Source organism: Danio aesculapii, chromosome 21 (genome assembly GCF_903798145.1).
Source record: "Danio aesculapii chromosome 21, fDanAes4.1, whole genome shotgun sequence".
NCBI classification, from domain to species: Eukaryota; Metazoa; Chordata; class Actinopteri; order Cypriniformes; family Danionidae; genus Danio; species Danio aesculapii.
Window position 1 is genome coordinate 19,431,443 of NC_079455.1, and position 15,845 is coordinate 19,447,287.

General features: G+C 36.9%; 2 protein-coding genes and 1 non-coding gene across 3 annotated transcripts; 2 read left to right on the forward strand and 1 right to left on the reverse strand.

The window, feature by feature from the left end:
* Positions 1–5,620: 5,620 nt before the first annotated feature.
* cd248b (CD248 molecule, endosialin b) lies at positions 5,621–9,353 on the forward strand. Its single transcript, XM_056446482.1, has one exon. It carries the CDS (start codon positions 5,794–5,796, stop codon positions 7,798–7,800), a length of 2,007 nt encoding a protein of 668 aa, XP_056302457.1. The 5' UTR covers positions 5,621–5,793; the 3' UTR covers positions 7,801–9,353.
* A 407-nt stretch (positions 9,354–9,760) lies between these two features.
* trnas-gcu (transfer RNA serine (anticodon GCU)) lies at positions 9,761–9,842 on the reverse strand. The gene has a single exon. It is a non-coding gene; the product is annotated as a tRNA-Ser (tRNA).
* A 1,178-nt stretch (positions 9,843–11,020) lies between these two features.
* Positions 11,021–14,994, forward strand: zgc:110540 (deoxynucleoside kinase). The gene is made up of 7 exons (XM_056446241.1): positions 11,021–11,142; positions 11,825–11,940; positions 13,264–13,457; positions 13,546–13,693; positions 13,796–13,911; positions 14,132–14,231; positions 14,342–14,994. Exons 1-7 carry the CDS (start codon positions 11,049–11,051, stop codon positions 14,366–14,368), a joined length of 795 nt encoding a protein of 264 aa, XP_056302216.1. The 5' UTR covers positions 11,021–11,048; the 3' UTR covers positions 14,369–14,994.
* The last annotated feature ends 851 nt before the right edge of the window (positions 14,995–15,845 follow it).

Sequence of the window (15,845 nt, forward strand, 5' to 3'; positions counted from 1 at the left end):
CAATGTCATTTAGATAAAAAATATCTGTCTGTAGTGAAAAATTAGGAAAGCCCTGATCTATACCATTCACAGAACCATAAGGAGTTTCCAGACTGTTCTCATTAACCCTTTGACCTCACCTGCTGTCCTTTACTACTTTCCCTGTATTGTTCAAATGCATGCAGACAGATATATGTTATTGCATAATAGGTGCGAGGGGAAAAAATAAAATAGGATTAGCTAAGCTGCTACCAAATTCTAAGGGACTGGGTTTGATGGCAGCAAATCAAGAATTTTCCAAACAGTAGAGGATTTCCAAAAGGAGTCTGCTTGGAGCCTCTGAATAGCAGAAGTAACATGTGATCTCAACATAGTGATACTTCTGTTAGCAATGTAACCAGACACTAAGCCTGCCAAACCGTTTTATCCCAAAGGGACCAGTGAGATACTTGAAGTTCACAGACTACCAGCAGACACCACACACTCGGGTTTTTCTTTAAATTTTGGGCTTCACAAACTATTTTTGGGTTGTCTAGACTATAGACAGGTTGTGATATTCAAAAAGACATCTGTGATTTGATTCTTTTCATAAAGCATCATTGACTAAATCTCCACAACAAAGACCTCGACCACAGCAGGGAAGGAAGCTCTAAGGAATGTGAAGGTTTCTCATTCTAAGTAAGCAAGTCTTGAGAGAATGAGCAGATGCTATCTAGATCAGTGGCAACTGGACCAGCATATGCTATGCACATCAGCTAGAAGAGAGGCTGAGGTAATAAAAAAACTAGCAGAAGTCATTGCGGACTTTCATACCTGGCTCGGGGACCTGAGTAAGATGGATTTTATAGATCAAAGCCTCCTACAGTCACAAACTCCAATTGAAAAACCAGAACGGGATGGAGGAGGCCAGGATAAATGGCTAATTTTTGTTTAAGCTCTTAAAGAATCAAAGCTAAAAAAAGATGATGGGAGAAGACAATAAATGTTCATAGTTCTGTAAGAGTTAGTTTGCTCTCAAAATGTTGGAAAAATGGATAAAAAAGACGATTTATTGGTTTATTCTCCACAGTAGGTTGCATATATGGTTTTATTGATGTTTTATCAAAGAATGATTCATTTAGAACTAATAAGGGAAAGTGTATACGCAGCATTTCGATGTTGGCTACAACCTTTGACTTGGAAGAAGCAGCATGATGACAGCATGAAATATAGACTTGGCCTGTGTACTGAATTAGAAAAGAATTACTTAACAACCCATAAGCTTCCAGTTTTTCCAAACCCTGCTCCACCACTAGACACATGTTGTATTTTCCTGCTAACCCTTTAAAACAGTCCAAATGTTCCATTTGAACTGAACAAAACTGTTTTTCCGGTTTTTATGCGAGGACCTTATGAGCTGTAAGAAATGAAAACCTCAGAAAAGACAGGGGCAGGTTAAAGGTTATGAAGGGTTCGAGAGGTTAGCGGAGATTCCTGCTAAATCAAATCTACTAGTGCAGACATCTCTTGAGGCTTTTTGATCTCTCAGCGTAGGGTGTTAAGAAAATGGGAGACAGGATGTTAAAGCACCCCCTTCCAAAAATGAGTAACCACTGTTTCCCAGCATTCCTCATCAGGATATTCCCCTAGAGTCCATCACTTATGGGCATGCATCGGGAGGGTCCTTCATGCTGTGCTGTAGACAAAAATACAAACAACATCCTTTGTTAGTCATACAGTATAATGAAGCTTTGACACAGTGGGATGTGCAGCAGTGTCTTTAATTATGCTACAATATCAAGCTGTGAAGTGGTACAAGTTTTAGGTACAAGCTTGAGAATACAGACCACTAAGAGAGTTATTTTAATCATCTTTGATGTTATGATTTGATGTTGTCAGTAAAAGTAGCAGAGGAACATTATAGGTCAACTATATAACTGTAGTTTCTAGAACAATTTTAGTTATATGAACTTCTTTTAAGGGGGCATAATTGGCTCCTGTGCTATACTTTACTGTGGTCATGTGGTGCAAGTCATAGCCCTCAGAAAAATCTCAGCTTACAAATTGTGATTATAAGTTGTACGAAAGCATTATTGCATTTACAAGTTAGAATATGCAGTAAACACACCTATATTTAAACAATTAGCTGTTCAGTAACTCAATAACATCTGTGACATCACATAGAGTGAGTCTGAATTAGTGAACATGAGAGAATATGACTTAAATCACAGTCTACTTTGAAGTCAACGAATCAGATAAAAAGACCTTTTACTTTTATTAGCTAATTAGAGCTTGAAATCCTTTGTGTCTCACTAGTGAAAATGTCATTTTTTTTAATAAAAAATATATATGAGTAAATGCAAGTAAAACCAGAAGTTCATTCATAAATAGATGCAGCATTTAGGCATGTAGACATGGTCAAGACAATCTGCTGCACTTCAAACAGAGCATCAGAATGGGAAAGAAAGGGGATTTAAGTGACTTTGAACGTGGCATGGTTGGTGCCAGACGGGCTGGTCTGAGTATTTCAAGGCAAATGCCTTGTTGATGCCAGAGGTCAGAAGAGAATTGCCAGACTGGTTTGAGATAGAAAGCCAACAGTAACTCAAATAACCACTTGTTACAACTGAAGTATGCAGAAGAGCATCTTTGAACGCACAACACGTCCAACCTTGAAGCAGATGGGCTACACCAGGTGCCACTCCTGTCAGTTAAGAACTACAATTTGCACAGGCTCACCAAAATTGGACAATGGAAGATTGGAAAAACGTTGCCTGGTCTGATAAATCTTGATTTCTGCTGTGACATTTGGATGGTAGGGTCCGAATTTGGCATTAACGACATGAAAACATGGATCCATCCTGCACTGTATCAACGGTTCAGGCTGGTGGTGGTTGTGTAATGGTTTGGGGGATATTTTCTTGACACACATTGGGCCCATTAGTACCAATTAAGTATCGTGACAATGGCACAGCCTACCTAAGTATTGTTGCTGACCATGTCCATGGCTTTATGACCACAGTGTACCATCTTCTGATAGCTATGCCCAGCAGGATAACGTGCCATGTCATAAATTGCAAATCATCTCAGACTGGTTTCTTGAACATGACACTGTTCACTGTACTCAAAGGGCCTCCACAGTCACCAGACCCTAATCCAATAGAGCACCTTTGGGAAGTGGTGGAACAGGAGATTCGCACTATGGATGTGCAGCTGACAAATCTGTAGCAACTGTGTGATGTGATATTTGTGTATACTTTTGTTGTCTTTAAATCTACACATCTGGTTGAAGTACCACCTTGTTAATGAATATTGCGTTAGAAACGTTTCCTCAAGTGGCTTGATTTAATTAAATGCATCCAACATTAAGATCAAGAAAGAAAATGTAAGACTTGCAAAAATAGCATCCACTGAGGTAGTATCCGTATGATAGAATCTCCAGTCTGCAGACGGAGGTCAAGAACTGACCCTCTGCAACACTCATGGTCATTATTTATTTGTGTTGAATTCTTCACGGTCAGGGGAGAAGGCCAATCTGATAGAAGTGTTTCCTTTGTGAACTGCCCAAATAGCAAAGCACTCCTGTCTGTGTGTGAACACAACAAGCTAAACAGGCAGTTGAGCTTCTATGGCTGTCTATAACTAGTTCTAATCACTCTAATATAGTTTTCCGAAGCTTGTAAAAGTGCAAAATGAGGATTACTATCATATTCTACAAATAAAACTACCAAAAGGTTCCTAAATAATCGTGACTGAATATGTGAACTTTTGAACTTTAGATACGAGTGCTGAAGTGAATTTGGCAATGCGATCTGTCTGTTTTACTTCTCAAAGTGGAGGGGAAAATGCTGAAACTATTTCTCTGTGTAATAGAAAAACTCCACACTACAAAACAAAAGGGCAGTTGTGGAGCTTTAAGCATCCCGGCTTTCTGATCTCCATTCAGGAAACCTTATCTTGCAAAGGCAAAAGATTCAAATCTGCGCATTTAATGTGGAATCGCAGGCAGATGTGTCACAGACTAGAGAGTGTGCTACAACATCTGGAGAGCTGAGGAAAAAAATAGCTCTTCTAGATTAGTTCTTCTTGAGGGTTAAGTAAACAACCCCAAATTTACCTTTCCTGCTGTAGATTTTTATGTTTTTGCAGCATTCATCTGCTCCCTATCTTTTGTCAATTGTGTGTGATATTTATGAGCCTATTCTCTTATTTTATCCATGTATTTTGGAATTTTACTTTGGTCAAGTATGTTCATGTTAGGTCCACACTAGGACAGACTTGTTTAAATTGGAATTGGTGAGTGAGATTTTTAGGATATATTTCAGAAAGGATTATTATTTGCTTGAGGCAAGTAAATGTTGGAGAGATTGTGGAGAGAATAAGGGAGTGGGTTTATTCCAAGTAGACATATTGAAGCTGAGATGAATGAAAACATGAAGAAATGATTTTGTTCAATTGTCTGACTGCTTTAAAGATTAGTGGATCAGTGTTTTAAAATACACAATGAAAATTGGATATATCGGAATTTCATACAATTGAATTGGAGAAGGTTGCGGTCTTGGACAAACACTTCTCTCCTGTATTTAACTGGAAAACCTTGACCGCTTGTGGTTTAATGGCTTAATGGAATTGAGAAACAGGCTGTGACCACTGAGGAAATCTCTGCATATTCTCACATTTTTAACACAATCTTTTAAAGTTGATTCAGTCCAATGCAATTTGAGCTTTGCTGGGATTCTGGGTCTATTATTCCTATTGCATATTTTATACAGAAGCTTGCTGAGACGATGAACTATTATTTTTTCTATCATGTTTAGACTCTGACATAACTATTTCACAATTATTTCTTGAGAACTTTTTCGTAATATGGCAGTATATTGCTTTATGGTTTGAATAATTGAGGGCTGTGTTTACAAGAAAATATGAGGACATCAAGTATTAATCGCAATAAATTCATAAAGGTCCAGATATACTTCAAGCAAAATCCAAGTAACTTTGAGGTAATGATGCTTGATTGGAGCTTGAATTAGTTGTCCAGAACAATGTAACCAAAATTATCTTAATGGTTTCTAGGGAACCACAGGCTGTTGAGTTTTTAGGTTAAGGTTGCTGAATCAAAACTGTGCATGACTCTTGGTCCCAATAACCGAACTTGCCTACCCAAGATTAGGAAGTGTTTTATGGTTTAACATCAAGAAAATCATATAATGCTCAAACAAAAAATAGGTAGAATGACTGAGCCCTGTATATTCTCTATTGTCTGTTTGCTATTTAAAAATTGTACATCAGTACAGATTTGTTGCAACGTGAGACAAAATAAAGATTAAAAAAAGAGTGAAAGGAAAAACTGTGTGAGCAGCTGTGTAAAAACGAACCATACAATAATGGAAAATGAGAAAATATCATTAGGATGATCCAGGATGAAATTTTCAGATTTGGATGGATGTATAGATTTGTGATGATGATTGTTGTAGTGATTGGACAAGCGAATGGAGGATGGGGGGCTGGGGGAGGACTTGTTGGCAGGGTCACAAACTATTTCCTTAAACAGCCTTATGAAAACCATACGGCACAAGGGAAAACCACAGGCCAAATCTCCCCCCACCACTCAGCATACTCATTACCCGCCCCCTCTTCCAATAACAAACGTCTGTACCCTCCTTCTCAGTCTCTCTGCTGCAGACAGACTGCAGACAAAAGTCATCTCTTTAGGCAGAGAGACCAGAGCTTTGAAAGAGCTCATAGGTCAATTTAAACATTCAATTAGGTCAGAAAAATACAACAACTGCAGACAAAAAAATACCTGAGTTGCAGAAAAGTAAAAAAAAAACAATTATGGGGAAAAGGGCTGATAGGAAATGCTGTGCAGTGTATCCCTGTCTTTTCTTTGGTCTTCTATATTTGTATTGGTCAAAGGGAGTCATGGGACAAAGCTTGCAGGAGCAAGACGGCGTGTGCGACGCTGAGGGATGCTACTCTATTCATCTCCAGCGCAAGACCTTTCGGGAGTCCTCAAGGATCTGCAAGGATAAAGGGGGGAACCTGGCTACCATTAAAGGACCAGAAGAGGCTTCCCTGATCCATAACCTGCTCTCCTCAGGGGTCAGACGTGTCCCCCGGCCCAGAATCAGACTGTGGATTGGCCTTCAGCGTATGCCTCGGCAGTGCTCAGCCACACGTCCTTTAAGGGGCTTTACCTGGAGCACCGGGGAACAAGAAACGCAGTATACAAACTGGCAACGTGATGACGTGCCCAATGCTTGTGCTGCTCATCGTTGTGTAGTCATCAGCTACAACACTGCTGACAAAAGTGGCAGTGACCAGAACAACTTCAAATGGCTTGATGGGTCTTGTACAGTGGCTGTCGATGGTTTCCTCTGCCGTTACACCTACCAAGGGATGTGCCCAGCTCTTCAGAATGAAGGAGGGGGTCCTGCACTCTACAACACTCCATTTGAACTGGCAAGTACCATTCTTACTCACGTCCCTTTTGGCTCTGTCGCAAATCTTCCTTGTCGTGAAGGTGAGAAGGAAGATCAGTCTGTGCTGTGCATGGTGAGGGATGATGGAAGTATTGGCTGGTCAAAGGATGCACCACTCTGCAAGGACATTCCGAAAGACTTGTGTGAACAGGACAATGGAGGATGTGAGCATTACTGTGAGAGCCGGAATACTCATTACTACTGTGAGTGCTCAGAGGGTTTTGTTCTGGGAGAGGACGGCAAAACGTGCCAGCTCTCGGATCCCTGTCACAGAGCCAATTGCGAGTTTGAGTGTGAGGCCACTGCTCAGGGACATCTCTGCAAGTGCCCTGATGGGTACCTTCTGTCAGGTGATGGTCAGAATTGTCTTGATATAGATGAGTGTTTGCAGAAACCATGCCCACAGGAATGTATAAATGCACCTGGAACATTCGAGTGTCGATGCAACGAGGGTTACCTTACGTCAGAGTTTGGAGAATGTGTAGATGTGGATGAATGCATGGAAGGAAAATGCGATCATATGTGTGAGAACTTGAATGGCTCCTACAAGTGCCTCTGTCACGAGGGATTCTCGCCACTCAGAGAAGATCCAGATCAATGCGAAGATATCGATGAGTGTAAAACTCCAGAGATTTGTGATCAGGTGTGCAGAAATTATGAAGGTGGGTTTGAGTGTCTTTGCGATGAAGGCTATATTTTTCAAGAAGACAACTATTACTGTCGGCCAGTTGAAGAGGATGAACACTTGACGATCCAATCAGCTGATGCAACAATGAATGATCCTGAACTGGTGACATATGCCAGCACTACTGAGTGGCTAACCGATGCACCAAGCATAGAGTGGCATCCAACTTACCTGAGCTGGTTTACGGAGAAGACAGAGGATGGTGATGTAACCACACAAGAACCTGATTTAATGGAGCATGCGTCCTCAAATTCACCTGAACATCTGTTGGATATTACAGAGTCAAATAAAGAGGATGAGGGAATGTCAATAGCAACTAGTGATTCGGTAGCTGCTAAGGCTTCAGGAAACAAAAGAACCTCAGAGGCTTTGACATCAGCACCAAAGAAAAATAGGGATTTTGTAATACCCACTACTGCAACATCACAATTGCCAGAAGATGCATTAGCACCAGAAACACAACAGCGTCCAGGTGACAAGAAGAAACATGATAAAAGCTGGCTGCTTGTGGCACTGCTGGTACCACTATGTGTTTTTATTGTGGTCATGTTAGCATTAGGCATTGTTTATTGTACAAGCTGTGCTGTAGAGCCAAGGAAAAGCGTGACAGACTGCTACCGCTGGACCACCACCTCAAAGCCTGAAAAAGCAAGCACAGCAAAATCTCAGGCTTGAGTATTGTATGGTTAACAGTACTTTTTTTTAAACAGCAATGATCCTGAACTTCATCAAGCTGTTTTGGTGTGATCACACTGATTTCAGTTTGATATTCTGTGGGATCCTGTGGAATTTAAGGACAAAATGGTCCATAATGAACAATTTGACATTCAAGCAATAGAAAGGATTTTAAAAAGCATCAACAATCTTTTTGAGTAAAAGTGGACCAGTATGCCCCAATTTGTAAGAGATGTTTCGTGGAAAGTTGGACACAGCAAACAGAATTTAGCATGCATCCATTTTTCATATAATGCCATGATTTTTTTTCTTCTATTAAGTCTTTGAGTGAAAATATTTTTTAATGTATTAAATGTATTTGTTCCAGTCAAATATTATGTGCAACAGCGCCCTCAACAGTAAGGTATGTAACAAAACGATTTGTCTAAACTTGAGCTATTTTCAGTCATTAAGACGTTTACACATTAGACACGAACAGGGTTCATGCACATTTTTACTACTAAAATGCCATGACTTTCCAGGACTTTCAAGTAATTTTTCATGACCTAATGTTTCATGTAATATCTACGTATAACTGCAGTAAAAAATTATTACAGCATATCATAAAACACAACAATCTATTAAGTTTGAATTTCTTTTTATATCTATGTCAAATTGATTTAGATAATGCTTACACCGCACTAATAATGTGATATCATGTTTTTAGCCAAGGACAGAAAAGAAGTAAAGACAAGTAACCTATATTCAAGTTTACAGATATTTGTTAAGCTAATTTCCACAACTTTTCCAAAACTTTGTAGGTTTTTCAGTTTTTCTAAAACTTTTCCAGGCCTGGAAAATGTCATGTTAAAATTCCATGACTTTTCCAGGTTTTCAGTGACTGTATGAACCCTGCACGAAACACATCAGTTTAACATCAGTTCATTTTGATCTAGAACAAATTATTTGAGTAATTATTGTAACATGGATATTTTTCAATCAGACATACAATACTGGAAATGCCTAAATTAATTTAATTTCAGTGTTTTAAATTATTGAAGCAGACCAAAAAAAGGGGAACAGAAAAATAGAACAGTAATAGAAAAACAGAGACTAGTGACAGTCATGATATTAAAGTAACACTTACAAAACACATTTGCCTTCAGTAAAATGAAAGCAAATATACGAAAAAGGTACGCCATGTGGTTTATTCAATAATACTATATAACACATACATAATACCAAATATCTGTTTCGTCAAGCAACAATTACTATTTGTCACTGTGTTCCATTGTGCTCAATGTTGAAAGGGTTTGAACAGAAATTGTTTGCTTTTAATATTCAAATAAATGTTGCTTGCTTGTTTTTAGTCAAATTTAATAAACATCTTCAGCATCCAATTAGCAATTCACATCTGACATTGGGAGCAGTGTGTAGGAGAGTATCACGTTGGCTTGGCCGTGTAGTTTTGTACAGACACAGTCACACCAGTAGTGGTCACTGTATGACATTTGAGTTATTGTTTATGTCTTCAAACTAACGTGATTTTAATAAAAGCTGAACATGCACAACGATATGGTAGATTTTCTTCTTTGTTAATAAATTGTGACTAATATACCAACTATTATTAACCCATTTTTATAAACGTTATGCATAACAAAAGCAGGTTCAGTTTGTTTACTGCATCTGCATTATAATTGTTGATGTCGTTTTAGGAGTTACCAATATCACTGTCATTTATTGACTGGCAAACGCTTCATGAAAAAAACAACAATATTACTAATGCAGAAAAATTTATTATTAATTAATTAACTTAATTGTCTATTGAATTAAAAATAACTTTATTTTTTGATAATGAACAGTAATACACTATTCGTAATATAAGGTACATTACTGAACAGTATTTACTATTATCAGCGCTAAATTCATCTTCTCAAAGTAATATCAGATAAACACCTTAAAAAATAGCAATAATAATGTTCGACGAGGATGGGATTCGAACCCACGCGTGCAGAGCACAATGGATTAGCAGTCCATCGCCTTAACCACTCGGCCACCTCGTCACACTGCTACCGTGCTCGAACACATCTGTAAAAGAATATTCTGCCGTGCTGTTGATGAAACATTGTCTCTGTGATATTCTATGTCAATATCACAATGCCATTCAACACATTATATTCATCTATTGAAAATTTCTTTATGGGAATTTGTTTACAGATTTTTTTGTACATAGAAACTTACCTCACCTTAAATTACAGCAACATAGACTGTTTATCGCAAATTATTTAACTATTTGCTTGTAATTAACGTAACTCCCAAGCAAGTAACGATGATAACGATATGAACTCACACATAATTGTCTAAAAAGTGATACCAAGTAACGTGGTGTTTCGATTTGTACGTTAACGTTACATGTTTACATATTATGTTGAGGCGGGAAATGCTTTAGATTGACGTTCGTGTTACGCAGTCCACTGCTGCCCTCTATCGGTCATATAACAGTATTGATTTGCAAATTGACTGACGTTATATTTAAAATAATTTAAGTCAACGAATATTTACATGCTTGTTCAACAAATGTTGACTGCTCTGTTTCTTATGTGTATAAATATGCAACATTTACCGTCCGTGGAGACTTGCTTTAGCCACTAATCTATAATAGATCATTATCATAATTGACTTTAGCGTAACGGGTAATTATGCGTTCTATAGAAAAGGTCTATATGTAGACGTTTACAACGTCTTCGATTTACCATCAACAAAAATATGTACACAATTTCTCTTTTTTAAGTTGAGCAACGTGTAACTGAACAATGTATTGTAAATAATAATTAACAAATTAATTTCAGCATAAACTATGTGGATCTTTCTCTCCACATCTGCGATCACTTACCACTTGAACCTTGGGATATTTACATAATTTAAAGGTCTGAAATGTTGTCTTATTAATGGTCTCGCATTATGTTTACTAGTTAAAACGACAGAAGTATTTCAGTCAGCAGGCGGTTCAGCTTAGCAGACCTCAGCGCGCTGTAAACGTCAACCAATGAAACGGAGGCTTTTGCGGGCTTGACCAATCACAGAATGCATGTAGCAGAGCTCCTCCCATGGCCATGTGAAGACTTGTCTTTACCGCGAATTTCAAGCGGTTCTTGAAGGTGTTTAGGCGCGCACGATAACATTTGTTCCTTGAAAAGATTAAATATATATATATATTACAAAACACTTCAAGTACTTCTTTATTATTTATTTATATTCTTGATACAATAATGGCAACTCCTCCTAAGAGACTTTGTTCAAGCTTCGACGCAGACCTGAGTTTTGAAAAAAGGGCAATGAAGGTCTCGATAGAGGGAAACATTGGTAAGTTGTATTGTTTTGTTTTCTATCAGTAAAGTAATGTACATAGAAGAACTTAATATATGCTATGCGTGTGGTTTGATTTAGTTTATTAACATCATGTACTGTTATACAGTAGTGTTATACAGTAGTGCAGTTGGCGCCAAATGCTAACCCTGTTTTTGAGGAAACAAAACACAGCACCATCGATTTCTATTATTTGTATTAGCATAACTGTTTTAAAATATTTGGTACCTAGTATAATTACTTAGTAAATGTCCTTATATTCAGTAATAGCTTACATAATTGTGCTATGATGTTACAGAGCCATGATAACCACCAGTATAAAATTTAACAAATAATTAACATCTAATATCATAATATTTTACCTTAACTTTGTGTCTTTAATCAGTTCGAAATGTATAAAAAGTTTGGTTTTAGTGTGTTGAATTCATGATAAATGTTTAAATTGTATCTTCCATGTAATACCCAGTAAAGCTAATATGACAATAGACTTGCACAACAACTGCACGATTTTAATACAGTCAAACGTACACAAAGTTTTATTTAAGGATGCTTCAGGCAATAAATGAAGTATATAACCATCTAGGGATATGTTTTAGTGTGTGTGATAAAATGTACATTTTGTACATGCATGTTGTACATTTTTGTTACGCATTTTAAAATATTTATATCTGTTCAACAGCGGCAGGAAAGTCAACTTTTGTGCGGTTGTTAGAGCGGGCATCAGAGGAATGGGAGGTCATACCAGAGCCCATTGGGAAATGGTGCAATGTACAGACCACAGAGAATGAGTATGAGGTACAGTAGGTCTGAGATTTCATAAAAAAATAAACTAAAAAAAACAACAGCATTGTGCTGAAGACAGAAACGTTTTTCCTTTGTGGTTTGAAAGCTTTTGTGTATAAATTACAACACTGAACATCCATGACTGAAATTGCTGTATCATGCATGCCAGGCCATTAGTTGGAAATGACACTTTGTAAAGAAGCATACACAGACTGATTACGCACTGCGTATGTGCATATCAGAAATGCACAATAGTCTGTGCATCTAATAATGTGGATGTTTATAGTATAAAATAGTCTGTTGTTTTCTTGAAATTTTAATAGTATAATCTTTAGAAAGTATTACACTATAAAAACTCAGTTTTAGATCCCTAAAACACCACAGTCATGTACAGTTAAAGGCAAAATTATTACCCCTCCAGTGAAATTTGTATTATTTTTAAAAGATTTCTTTAAGTGATGTTTAACAGACATTTTCACAGTATTTCCTATAATATTTTTTCTTCTGGAGAAAGTCTTAATGGGCTCTATGCACAGCTAGAGTTTTAAAGCCAACGATAAACTTCCGGTGAAAGATTAATGTGTGACTATTTTCAAGTTGTTTTTACAGAATCAATGTTGTAATGTAATTAAAATACACTCAATTCAATAGACTTAAACATTCATTTAGTTGTTCAAGTGTAAAACGAGATGAAAGACCGCTGTAACCACTAGCGCCGTCAGTAGCATCAGGCTAACGCAGAAACTCCATTGAAAATACTGGGGTAAAATAAGCTGTCAGATTTTAAAGACATGGCGGGGGGTATGGGATTTAACGAAGTGCTTCTTCACCGGTCTGAGAGCAACTTTATATTGTATGTCTAACAGGCAGTTAAAATCGCTGATTTTTAAAGGTATGCATATAGCCTATTCTTTTAATTTCACTATAAAAAAACAATATACAATAAAAACAATATCATCAGCCCTCTAAGGCATTATTTTTTGGCTACAGAAGAAACCACTGTTATCCAATAAGTTGCCTATTTTACCTAATTTGCGTAGTTAACATAATAGCCTAGTTATGCTTTTGAACAGCACTTTAAGCGGAATAAAACATCTTGCAAAGTAACTAGTAAAATATAATCTACTGCCATTGTGCCAAAGACAAAAAAATTTGTTATTAAATAGTTACTGAAACCATTGTTTAAAATGTGTTGAAAAAATCTGACAGGAATGCTAATCATTTTCCCACAAGGAGCTTTCTGTTTTAATAGTGTAGTGTAAACACCCTCTTAGTCTCGTCTCAAATATTATTTTCAGTGATTTTTACATAATAAAACCTCTTGAAACTCTATAGGAGCTCAGCACATCCCAGAAGAGCGGAGGCAACCTGCTGCAGATGTTATACGACAAGCCCAGTCGCTGGTCCTACACTTTCCAGACCTACGCCTGTCTGAGTCGAGTCCGTTCGCAGCTTCAGCCTCCATCTGCCAAACTTCAGCAGGCAGAGAAGCCAGTTCAGTTCTTTGAGCGCTCCGTCTACAGTGACCGGTACGTTTAAACAGAGTCATGAGAAACAGTTACTGTACCAAAAAAACAACAACATTTAACTGAAATCTTGATATTTATAAATCTACAGATACGTTTTTGCCTCCAACCTCTTTGAGTCTGGGGATTTGAATGAGACCGAATGGGCCATTTACCAAGACTGGCACTCGTGGCTTCTCACTCAGTTTGAGTCGCAGATTGAACTGGATGCCATGATCTATCTTCGTGCTGATCCTGAGGTATCTTGCAGCTCATTATGCGGTGCGCGGTTCACCTGTAGTAACATGGAAATGATAGAATAAATGTTAGGATGATTGACTGATTAAATGCATGATCCGCAGAGGTGTATGCAGCGGCTTCAGTTTAGAGGACGAGAAGAAGAGCAGGGGATTCCACTGGACTATTTGGAGAAACTGCATTATAAGCACGAGTGTTGGCTGTACAACCAAACCACAAAGTTAGTGATTGGCTTATTATTATGTGCTAAAACCTGCATTTGAGCTGTTTGAATTTCTTCCAACACATATAAAGAGATGAAGCCAGCTATCAAGGACAACACATACACTTAATACACTTCATTAAACATGTACAGATAGACATCACTATCAATAAATACAAATATATAATAATAATTTCTATTTGATTGTAGCTCTAACTTCATATCTTGTCTCATGCAGGTTGGATTTTGAGTATCTAAAAGACCTTCCCATCCTGATCCTGGATGTTAATGAGGATTTTAAAAATGACAGAATTAAACAGGAAGGTGTAATCGATAAGGTATGTATATATGGGTTTGTTTGTGTGGACCCTTACAGTCAAGTATTTTCGAATCACCATATTTGGATAAGGTTTGATATTGAAAGTAAATTGTTGTTTTTTTATTTCAGGTGAAGGAGTTTCTGAACAGCCTTTAGCATTTAAATATGAATAAATTATTGTGTGTTGATCATGAAAACTTGATGGATTCATGCATGTGGTCAACTGAGTGAATTTTGTAACATTGTGTAGTTATTTTTAATTGATGGTTATGTTTAGGCTGTATATATTTTGTTATTTTACATTAAAATATCATTTTAACAAGAAACACAAAAAAAATCAACCATGTGTTATTAGATTTGCTTTAAGTTCTTTTGTAAAGGATAAGAATTACATCAAATGTAAAGTGTGGGATTTTATGTGACACGCAACATTGGCTGTTAGTGCAGAGATTCATATTTATATGTGTTTTGTAATGAGTTCTGAAGACTATTATGTACATGTTAGTTTTAATGTTGCAGGGTTCCCACAGACAAACTCTGGAGATGTTTTAAAAAAATGATGAATACATAACACAATTGGAAAATTCATTTAGTTACTCTCTGCACTTAAATATTTAATCTGTTTGAAATTGCTCTTTGTGAGTGCTGAATCATTTTTTCATTTCGTGAACGACAGCAAATGCCATGTCATTTTATTGGACGAGAGCTGTGGGATGAATGTGTTTTGAAACAATGTATATCTTGAATGGAGAGAAAAATAAAAGAGGTTTCACAAGCAGAAATGTTTGCAGTTTTAGAGACTATTCTTTCCAGTTTTCCTCATGAATACTTGGCCAAACTCTTGCTTGCTGTAATACAGGCTGTCAGAACCAATGAGGACCTGCTGGCTCAATCCATCTTTTGTTCATTATTATTAAAGCTTTCGTGGTCAATGTTGACAATGCATTTAAGAGCAATTTTCAGATTTCTTTGATTTATGTTAGGGCTTTTTGCTCATTAAAACCTACTTTTTTTATAATGGAGAAAAAAATATATGCAGTTGAAGTCAGAATTATTAGCCCCCATTTGAACTTTTACTTTTAAAATTTTTTCCCAATTTATGTTTAACAGAGAAGGACATTTTCACAGTATGTCTGATGATCTTTTTTTTCTTTTGGAGAAAGTCAAAATTATTAGCCCCTTTAAACTATATTTTTTTTCAATAGTTTACAGAACAAAGCATCATTATACAATGACTTGCCTAATTACCCTAACCTGCCTAGTTAACCTAATTAACCTAGTTTAGCCTTTAAATGTCACTAAGCTCTATAGAAGTGTCTTGAAAAATATCTAGTCCGATATTATTTGCTGTCGTCATGGCAAAGATAAAATAAAACTTATGTTTAGAAATGTGTTGAAAACATCTCTCCATTAAACAGAAATTGGGGAAAAAATAAACGGGGGCTAATAATTCTGACCTCAACTGTATATACACTACCGGTCAAAAGTTTGGGGTCAGTAATTATTTTAAAATGTTTTAAAATAAGCTCCTGCTCACCAAGGCTGCATTTATTTAATCAAAAATATAATACAAAATGTAAAATTGTGAAATGTTTTTGCATTATAAAATAACTTCAAAAATAGTTCACAATTA

Coding starts and splice junctions, on each gene's coding strand:
- cd248b (XM_056446482.1), top strand. CDS start 5,794: ATGGGGAAAAGGGCTGATAGGAAATGCTGTGCAGTGTATCCCTGTCTT.
- zgc:110540 (XM_056446241.1), top strand. CDS start 11,049: ATGGCAACTCCTCCTAAGAGACTTTGTTCAAGCTTCGACGCAGACCTG. Junction 13,912..14,131: donor CTGTACAACCAAACCACAAA/GTTAGTGATTGG, acceptor TGTCTCATGCAG/GTTGGATTTTGAGTATCTAA. Junction 14,232..14,341: donor AGGAAGGTGTAATCGATAAG/GTATGTATATAT, acceptor TTTTTATTTCAG/GTGAAGGAGTTTCTGAACAG.